General features: G+C 36.8%; 1 protein-coding gene across 1 annotated transcript; it reads left to right on the top strand.

Moving 5' to 3' along the window:
• Positions 1 to 7,245: 7,245 nt before the first annotated feature.
• Positions 7,246 to 8,462, top strand: TAAR1 (trace amine associated receptor 1). The gene has a single exon (XM_075200665.1). It carries the CDS (start codon positions 7,345 to 7,347, stop codon positions 8,362 to 8,364), a length of 1,020 nt encoding a protein of 339 aa, XP_075056766.1. The 5' UTR covers positions 7,246 to 7,344; the 3' UTR covers positions 8,365 to 8,462.
• Positions 8,463 to 11,071: the final 2,609 nt, after the last annotated feature.

The raw sequence follows: 11,071 nt of genomic DNA, 5'->3' as shown, positions 1-11,071 counted from the left end.
GCTCTGCATATTATTGCTACCTGTTCTCTGAAGTCTCCAGCACATCTATCCGCAGATCATCACAGCCTCTGTGACTACTCCACTACCCTGTGGTAACGCCCTGCAGATTATTGCTACCCATTCTCTGAAGTCTCCAGCGCATCTATACACAGATCTTCACAGCCTCTGTGTCTACTTCACTATCCTTGTTGTAAATGCTCTGCCGGTTATTGCTACCATCGCTACCAGTCTCCTGTGTTAATCAGCACACTGCTCTACTGTAACCTAATTTCTCAGACATCCTGGTACTCCTCATCCCATCTTCAATTATAGTCCTGGTTCTCTTTACAGTTTTGCTCATCACCTCCCAGGAGAACTGCGACCTGTGGTCAGGGAGCTGCGAACACCAAGCGCCCTTTCGGGAGCCTCTGGTGAAAACCTCCCACTCCGTTAGACTCCGCTCCTTCTAGGAGGTATTGCCAACGTGAGCAGACTGTACGGGTACTCCTCTAACCCTACTGGTTGTGACAAACCCTTAAACATAAATTCAATAATAATGAGAGAAAATTACATCCAAAACTCCAAACTAATTTATTCATAAAGTAACAATATGGGGAGATTAAATTGCCAGCGATGTGGCGTTGTGCACATTGCCGGCAATTACAGTAGAAATCTCCGCTGCTAGGTATCTCGTGGACGTTCTTGAGACACCTTGCATCTAATTGAAACTCCCCTATGTCTCACAGCACAAAAAAATTATAATAATATTATATGTGTGTGTGTGTGTATATATATATATATATATATATATATATATATATATATATATATATGTGTGTGTGTGTGTATATATTGTGAAAAGCAAACCAAACAAAGTACACCTCACACAGCTTTGCTCTAGCACTTTGCTGTTTATTCTCTTGTCAGACATACAGTCTCTTCAGTAATTTCAGCAAACACACCACACATTATTTACAAGTCCATGAGTCCCTAATGCTTGATAGACAGTTAGTCCCTTGACTGGACACTGGACACTTGTTGGCACCAGTCTTCCCACCCATAGCAAAAGTCAGCTATTTAAGCTTCCTTCCAAGCACTGCACCAGCTGTTTCACTGATCAATTACACCCAGGTGCTCTACCTGAGCTGTATTTGTGTGAGTGTGCAGCCTTAAGCCTGTCTGTATCCTCAGCCTGGAGTTTCTCAGGGAAACCACCAGTCTCATCTCTAATAGTATATGGCCGACTGCCCCTTTTGCCACAACATATATATATATATATATATATATATATATATATATATATAAATATATATATTAGAGATGGGCAGGCTCGGTTCCCCGAGATCCGAATCCTACCGAATTTAGCCTATCCGACTACCGAGCCGAGCACGCTCGGTACTCTCCCGCCCGTTCGGATTCGAAATCGAGGCAAAACGTCATTGTGCCGTATTCGTTTTTCTGAGCTCGGTTCTCGCGAGATTTGAAAAGCATAAATACCAGCCTCCACAGCAATCCATCGCCATTTGACAGAGGGCGAAAGCAGGGTTAGGTCACACTGGCTATATCCTCGCAGGGACAGTGCAGTAATTGGACACATTATTGTTTCTATTCAATACCATTGTAATCTTAATACCAGTTGTTACAGCAGTAAGAGGAGAAGAGAGGAGGGTTTTTGTTCAGTTTCTGGCACTCCAAGTGCTTTAGGGGTGTCCCCCATTCTTTTGAAGAAATTTTTCTCGCTGTCAAAATCCTATTTGGCAGCAGTGTCAAAAAAATATATTTAGCACTCCCAAGTGCTTTTGGGGTGTCTCCCATTCTTTTGCATAATTTTTTCTGGCTGTCAAAAAAGTCCTATTTGGCAGCAGTGTCCAAAAAATATATTTAACACTCCCAATTGCTTTTGGGGTGTCCCTCATTCTTTTGAATAAATTGTTCTGGCTGTCAAAAGTCCTATTTGGCAGTAGTGTCAAAAAAATATATATTTAGCACTCCCAAGTGCTTTTGGGGTGTCCCCCATTCTTTTGCATAAATTTTTCTGACTGTCCAAAAAGTCCTATTTGGCAGCAGTGTCAAAAAAAATTATTTAGCACTCCCAATTGCTTTTGGGGTGTCCCCCATTCTTTTGAATAAATTTTTCTGGCTGTCAAAAAAGTCATATTTGACAGCAGTGTCAAAAAAATATATTTAGCACTCCCAATTGCTTTTGGGGTGTCCCCCATTCTTTTGCAGAAATTTTTCTGGCTGTTAAAAGTCCTATTTGGCAGCAGTATCTAAAACAATTTGTACCACTACAAGTGCTTTGGGCTCAGAAGGGATTCAAAGCAGTCCACATATATGAGCAAAATGAGCAACCAGGTTCTGTCACCAGTCCTGATGGTAGTGTTCCCAGTACGTCATCTGGAAAAGGCGATGTCAAACTACACCGTCTTTTGAAATCAGGCAAAAAATTTACCGTGTTGAAGCGAAAAAGAAGTGTAACTAAGGAAAAGTTAACAGCAGCATTTATACCACTGCGTAACATTTGTCACAGGCAGGCCACTCTTTGTATCACCGGCTTCACTAACAGGCATACAGCTGACAATTTGTTACGCAAACTAAGAGATGTGATTGATACATGGCTTATACCACTTGGACCCTTCCCAGGATATGTCATTTCTGATAAAGCCAACAATATAGTGCGAGCATTACAGTTGGGTGATTTCCAGCACATTCCCTGTTTTGCTCACACCATCAACTTGGTAGTGCAGAGCTTCCTACGAAATAACCGTGAGGTGCAGTAGATGCTTTCGGTGGCCAGTTCAATTTCAGGCCATTTCAGGCATTCTGCCACAGCATGTAGGAGATTGCAGCAGCTCCAAGAGCAGTTTAACGTGCCCTGCCACCAACCTAAGCAAGAGGTGGTAACTAGGTGGACTTCCACCATGTACATGCTTCAGAGGATGGAGGAACAGCGCAAAGCCATCCAAGCGTATTGCACAAGGCATGACACTGGGAAAGGAGGGGGGATGTATTTCAGTCTTGCACAGTGGGGAATCCTTTCAGTGCTGTGCAAGGTGCTGAAACCATTTGAAGTTGTGACGTTTGAAGTGAGTGCAGACTCTGCTAGTTTGAGCCAAGTCATTCCTTTAATTAGACTATTGGAAAAGCAGCTTGAGAAACTGAAGGAGGAGATGAAAGCAAGCAATTCAGAAAAGTATGTTGGCCTTGTCGATCAAGTACTTCATTCGCTTCACAATGATCCTCGAGTTATTAAGATCTTGAACTCGGATCAGTACGTTTTGGCCACTGTGATTGATCCAAGGTTTAAGACCTACATTGAGTCTTTACTTGTAAATGAGCGAGATCTTTTGCAAGGAGCTATTGCTCAGCAAGTTGGCGCTGAACTGGGCCTCGGCTTGACGACATGTCTTCCTTCACTTTCTCAAGCTGCTGCTGCTTGTAAAAAAATAAATTTCCCAAAAAGAAGCAGGGAAGACGCAGGGGGCAGACCAGAACAATTTAAAATCTGGGCTGGTTTGAAGGATTTCTCAAAAAAATGTCACCTTGCCCATAACTCCATACAATACGAGTATAAACATGCAAAGGATGGTGGAGGATTATTTTCAAGAGGTAATTGATATGGAAATGTCAGACAGTCACTTTCCTTACTGGGAGGAAAAGAAGGCCATTTGGAAACCCATGTACAAACTTGCTTTGCAATACCTAAGCTGCCCACCCTCCAGTGTGTATTCTGAACGAGTGTTCAGCACAGTCGGGAACTTAGTCAGTGATCGCCATAGAAGGTAACTTCCCAAAAATGTGGAGAAAATGATGTTTATAAAAATGAACTACATCTTCCACGAGGAAGGCCTTCACCATCAAAGACATCCAAGCACTGACTGCTCTCTAATGGCGGATTCAAGCGGCGATGAATTGATAGTCTGTGATGATGACGTACACACTGTGATGGTGAGGATGAAGCTCCAGATGATGATGATAACATCTTTTTAAAACTTTCTATTTAAGTCTAGGGTGCAATCTACCCCCAAAGAAGAAAGGAACTTGGGGGCATTTCCATATCATGTACCGTCTTGAAAGGCTGCTGTTTTGGCAATTTCTCATTATTGGTAGGATGTCATTCACAGACTGACCCCAAACTGCCTTTGTCCATTTCAATTAATATTGTACAGTCTATAACAGCTGATTTTTTTTGTATTTTCTACAAGTAGAGGGGGGCCTATAGAGACAGAAACCAAACTGCCTTTGTCCATTTCTTTACATATTTAACTAGAAGTGTAGGGTGTAATGTACACCCAAAGACGATGGCTGCATTGCCAATATGCATAGATGGAGAGGAAGACAATCTGGTTTGTGAGTAGAATTAATGAAGGCCTACCTACCAGGAATTAAACTGTTTTTTTGATAAATTTATTAGCTTTACAATTACATTACTTATCCAAGAAACAGGTGGAGCACTAAATTTTGTTATTTTATGCCCAAAAACATTGATTTTCCAACAAAATAGCAAAACAAAACCAAAACACGACGGTAATCCAGATCCAAAAACAAAACCAAAACACAGGGGTCAGTGAGCATCTCTCATATATATAGAGATTCTCACTGACCCCCTGTGTTTTGGTTTTGGCTTTGGATCTGGATTACCTTCAGGTTTGGATTTTGCGTGTTTTGGTTTTGGTTTTGTTTGGTTTGGTTTTGCAATTTGTTAAAAAATTCCACTTTTTTTTCGGCTAAAATAACATAATTTTGTGCTCCACCTGTTTCTTGGATAGGTGAGGTAATTCTACAGCTAATAAATGTCAACAAGCGCTGAAACCCCTGGTATGTGTGTTTTTATCAGACACACACCAATCCAGGGTGCCAGACAACGCACTAAAAAGAGCTATTGAAATCCATAGTTTATTACACCCTACACTTATAGTTAAATAGAAAAAAAATCAGCCTGCAAAGACTGTACGATCAATAGGAATGCCCAAGGCAGCTTTTCTGTTTGGGTGTATATTACACCCAAACCTTATTAGTGCAAATTATGAAAAAAACGATTTAATCCCTGCTAGTCCCTCCTTTATTCTACAGCTAATAAATGTCAAAGAGCGCTGAGTCCCCCAGGATGTGTGCTATTATCAGACACACACCAATCCAGGGTGCCAGACAACGCACTAAAAAGAGCTATTGAAATTCATAGCAAAAAAGGCAGTTGGGTGTGTAACTATATTACACCTTACACCTATAGTTAAATAGAAAAAAAATCAGCCTGCAAAGACTGGACGATCAATTAAAATGGCCAAAGCAGATTTTCTGTTTGGTGCTAGATTATTCCCATACATTAAAAATTAAATAGAAAAAGAAACAGCCTGCAAAGACTGTTTAATAAATAGAAATGTCCAAAGCAGCTTTCTGTATGGGTCTAGATTATTCCCAGACATTAAAATTGAAATAGAAAATGAAGCAGCCTGCAAAGACTGTACAATAAAATAGAAATGCCCAAAGCAGCTTTTCTGTTTGGGTCTAGATTATTCCCAGACATTAAAATTGAAATAGAAAAAGAAGCAACCTGCAAAGACTGTACGATCAATAGATGCCCAAAGCAGATTTTCTGTTTGGATGTATATTATTGGCAAACCTTATTAGTGCAAATTATGAAAATACTGTTTAATCCCTGCTAGGCCCTCCTTAATTCTACAGCTACACACACCAATCCAGGGTGGCAGGCAACGTTCTAAAAAGAGCTATTGACATTCATAGCAAAAAAGGCAGTTGGGTGTCTGCCTGTATTTTACACCCTACATTTAGAGAAAGAAGTAGCCTGCAAAGACTGTACAATAAAATATAAATGCCCAAAGCAGATGTTCTGTTTGGGTCTAGATTAGTCCCATATATAAAAATTGAAATAGAAACAGAAGCAGCCTGCAAAGACTATACGATCAATAGAAATGCCCAAAGCAGATTTTCTGTTTGGGTCTAGATTACACCCTACACTTATAGTTATATCGTACCCAACCCCTTTCGGCACCCCTGCATAACATGAAAATAATGCATCATAATATATATAATAGAAAGGCCATGGCATTTTCTAATTACTGTGATAAAGGGTACAATTATTTCTGTGACATTACTAACTTCTGATACGGTTGTTTTTTTGTTTTTAAATAATGGATCAACAATAATTACATTATTAGGTTGAGTTGGCAATAATGTGTGAAATGAATAGGTAAATTTAATAGTAAACATTTATGCTTTATTACATAGAAGAGTATTATATATGATTCAGTTTTTCCTATTTATCACGCACAAAATTGGGGTATCCAAAATCCATTGTTAGTATGACACAACTGAGTCTTTCAAATTGCTCCATCTTAACAATTATTGTTTAAAAAGCAACAAATATTATCTCACATTAGGGGCTAGATTTACTAAACTGCGGGTTTGAAAAAGTGGGGATGTTGCCTATAGCAACCAATCAGATTCTAGCTTTCATTTATTTAGTACCTTCTACAAAATGACAGCTAGAATCTGATTGGTTGCTATAGGCAACATCTCAACTTTTTCAAACCCACAGCTTAGTAAATCTAGTCCTAGGTATTTTAGCCACTGGCATTAATTACAAGTATTTTACTAGCATTTTTAACTCTAGTAAAATGCATGTAAATGTGTATGAAATTTGTGGCTGCAAGGACTTCAATAAGTTATATAAAAATCTTAAAATTAGTTAAAGTTAATTGCTGCTTTTACAATATTATATCTTGTTGATTTAGTAAACTGAAATAATTTTTACTACCAATAATATACTTCCCGGTGAGTGGAACACACACATATAATATATTATAATAAATATTAATGCTTCACAGTATTATTATCATCATTATTATCATCCCTTATTTATATAGCGCCAGCACTTACGCAGCACTGTACAGAGAATATTTGTCATTCACATCAGTCCCAGCCCCATTGTTGCTTAAAATCTAAAATCAGTAACACACAAACAGACACACTAGGGTTAATTTTGTCAGCAGCCAAATAACCTACTAGTATGTTTTTGAATTGTGGCAGGAAACCAGAGAACCTGGAGGAAACCCCAATTAAACACGGGGAGAACATACAAACTCCACACAGACCCTGGTTGGTAATCGAGTTCATGACCCTAGTGCCATCAGGCAGAAGTGCTAACCACTGAATAAGGTCATCATTTTATTGTTGTGTATTAGGCATAAGTATTCAACCACAATTACAAGCAACATGTTTTGTTTTTTTTCAGTAATCCCAACTGGACAATATTCATGGAGAAAGGGAAATCATCTAATGCTTAATATCGTACCTATAACCAGCACAACCAATGCTTCAAGTTGAAAGTTGCTATTGGAAGGTACAATGCAGGTACAATACTGTTACGAATCCATCAATAAGTCATGTGAAAAGAATAACTGGTCAAACAGCATAAAGATTCCAATGTATGTCTTCATGATAAGCACCATATTGACCACACTGGCTGGAAATCTTGCTGTCATCATTTCTATAGCTCACTTTAAGCAACTTCACACACCAACAAATTACCTAATCCTCTCCATGGCCACTGTGGACTTTCTACTAGGAAGCCTGGTCATGCCATATAGTATGGTAAGATCAGTGGAAAACTGCTGGCATTTTGGTGACATTTTCTGTAAAATGCATACAGGAACCGACATTATGCTCAGTACAGCATCCATATTCCATCTTTCCTTCATCTCTGTGGATAGATACTATGCAGTATGCGACCCATTGAGATATAAATCAAGAATAAGTCTACTTACCATAATTATCATGATCATTACCAGTTGGGTGGTCCCTGCTATTTTTGCTTTTGGCATGATCTTTCTTGAGCTTAATATAAAGGGTTCAGAAAACTATTTCTATAAGGAAGTCAACTGTGTTGGAGGTTGTTTTGTATTTTTCAGTGAAACATCTGGTGTAGTGGCATCCATGTTGTCCTTCTTTATCCCTGGATTTGTTATGATCTGTATTTATGGAAAGATATACATAATTGCTAGAAGACAAGCAAGATCAATTAAAGATGCAACCTGCCAGATACAGTTTCAGATAGATCTTACTGGAAAACAACAGGTATCACGATGTAGAGAACGAAAAGCAGCCAAAACTCTGGGCACAATTATGGGAGTATTCCTAATTTGCTGGTCACCGTTCTTTTTCTGCACAGCCATAGGACCATTTATAAATTATGGCATCCCTCCCATTGTCATAGATGCATTTGTATGGATTGGATACTTAAATTCAACTTTTAATCCAATGGTCTACGCCTTTTTCTATATGTGGTTCCGGAGAGCCTTAAAAATTATTCTGTTTGGAAAAGTTTTTCAGCTTGACTCTTCCAGAACAATTTTGTACTTAGAATGATTCATTCAAGTGACACCACCAAAATATGTGAACATACAAATAACGAAATAACCAGGCAGACATATTAAGAATTCCCTGATCGTGTACCATGAACTACTTCTGTGAACTTCTGAGGTTTTTTTATTTTGTACTATTGGGAAAGTATATTTTTACATTAAATAAAAAAACAAAAAAAACAAAACAAATACGTGTTGTTTAAATTAGTCTAGCTAACCAAAATACAGAATGTTCCCTTCTGTGTCCAAGAATTGGTTCACATGAAACTAATTAACTGACGTTTCCTAAATATGACTGTTCCATTTCATTTCTGAATGTACCACTCTGGATACAAAGGGATACAATAATAAAATGCTATTAAGTGCATTTGGCATTTTACTAATCTTGAAATAAATATTAGAATAAATATTGAAAGACTGACAGTCATTCATGATTAGGAGCTACAAGATATCGCTCTGTATGAAGTGCATGTGTGCCCTTTAATTTCAGTATATCTGTCTTATTAATTATATGTTTACCGAATGCATTCAGATGTATTGAATTGTTGACTATATATAGATATAGATATATGTATATATATATATATGTATGTGTGTATATATATATATATATATATATATATATATATATATATAGATAGATAGATATATGATCTATAGTGGATGTGCACTCCATTTTGGGTACTTTGTAGAGAGGTTCTAAACTTATCAACTATTGATCACTCTCTTTTAAACAATGATAATATACTATGTATCTTTGTCACTAACTATGCAGGTGTGTATGTGTATATATATATATATATATATATATATATATATATATATATATATATATATATATATATATATATATGAAATTTATGCTTATTAGGCACTGCAGTATTTTTTATCTCTCATTCTGTGTTTTCATTGATTTTATATTTTAGTTAAAATGTATTGTTTTGCACTTATATATAGTTATATAATGGACAGCATGTGCTAGATTTTTACATTTGCTATTTATGCCATTGCAATACTTTTTCCAACATCCAATTTTAGCTCAGCATCAAACTATTATTAACCATCAGGGAATGAGTTTACAATACAGCCATTATCACAGGGAGGGAGTAACAGCTGAATCCACTAGGTTATGTCTCTTAACATCATCAGGTATGGTATAAAAGGGACAGAAGTCAACTGTTTTGTGGCACAACAGTAGCAACAACACATGAGAGAATTTCAATTGACCAGTATTTTGAAGGTAAATTCTGCTACTCGTTATTAATTGAGGTAACAAGATTTGAGAAGGTAAGGTGGTTTTCCAAGAAAGGTAATACCTAGATAACTGGAATGCAATTGTCAGTTGCAAATATTTAAAGCAAAATCATCACAAATTACATATAGAGATATACTGTCAGTCAGTGTAACATTAAATAAAATTATTTGGCTTGACAACAGTTACTGCGGGAAACACAAATTGGGATTTTCTGCTAATATCAATAAATACGAAAATGCTAGTAAAATGTTATAGGCAAAATTTACTTTTCCTTTGTTCAATTAGAAAATACAGGCAGGTTGATATTTAGCATTTTTAACTAAGGCGATCATATCACTGACTTATGTCTTGCATAGCTTTTGGGTGGGCCCCCCGTGTTACCAGCTGTCTCTGATCACTTGAGAACTGTTTTTGTCCAATGTTTATTTCTGTAACTATGTTTGATAGATTTTATATGATAGTGTCTAATGGAACTTATTTTGCATAAAAAAATGTAGTCATGACCTAATTACTTTAGCATTAATGTGAAAAACAAAAAAAATATCATCACTCACAAATTTGGGATGTATTTGAAAACAGTTTAACACCATTAAACTAACAGGGAACTCTAACATTCTTAGGCTTTATAGGTTTCATTAAATAATGTGACAATATCCATGCAATTTGTTTATTGATATCTATAATTAAAATCTTAATATACTTGTTAATAAGTTGATTATTGAGGCAAGCAAAATGTTTACTTTGTGTTTTCAATGGTACAAATGACATTGAAACAGTGTATCGTGCATTATCAAAATTGGAGAAGGGGGAGATCTCTATTAATGTATAATGTATACCATTAGCCAGTTACAGAGCAAAGGAGTGAACGAAAGTTGATATCTGGTCAGGAATACTGGAAAAAAGGAGGATTCTCAGTAGAGTTCTGATGATTAAGTTAGATTGACCTGTGTGAACCAACAGTCACATACTATCTCATCTCACTGCTGCGAATCATACGCTATTTGAATGCTCTCCTGATTGAATAGAATAATCTTAGTATATGTGTATTTCTAATATTTTCCCACTGGCGGTGACAATTTTAATCACATGTCTGAGGTGTTTATATCAACTTGTTTTTAAGATTTCACTGCTTTTGTTTGGTTGGACGATTATAATTTAATGAGATACTAATAAAAGTTATATTTTAATTAGGGACAGGAGTGCTTACAAGTCCCATCTACTAGAACCTTTTTTCCCAGTAATAAAGTAGTTACCAGATTACAAAACAAATTGCTGTAATAATTTGCATAATTTGTAGGTCCATTTTTTTCTTTTGTTTCAAACAGCCCCTTCTCCAGTGTGAATATAAATGTATAACATATGCCAATATTGTTCAAATTTAGATTTTTTTGAAAGAGAAGTCACTTGTGCAGACATACCATAATACTATATAGTATTGTTAAATGGTAAGTAATAT

This window comes from Mixophyes fleayi, chromosome 3 (genome assembly GCF_038048845.1).
Source record: "Mixophyes fleayi isolate aMixFle1 chromosome 3, aMixFle1.hap1, whole genome shotgun sequence".
Taxonomy (NCBI): Eukaryota; Metazoa; Chordata; class Amphibia; order Anura; family Limnodynastidae; genus Mixophyes; species Mixophyes fleayi.
Note: the sequence above shows the minus strand (reverse complement) of the source record. Positions and strands in the feature narration are given on the sequence as shown.

Coding starts and splice junctions, on each gene's coding strand:
- TAAR1 (XM_075200665.1), top strand. CDS start 7,345: ATGCAGGTACAATACTGTTACGAATCCATCAATAAGTCATGTGAAAAG.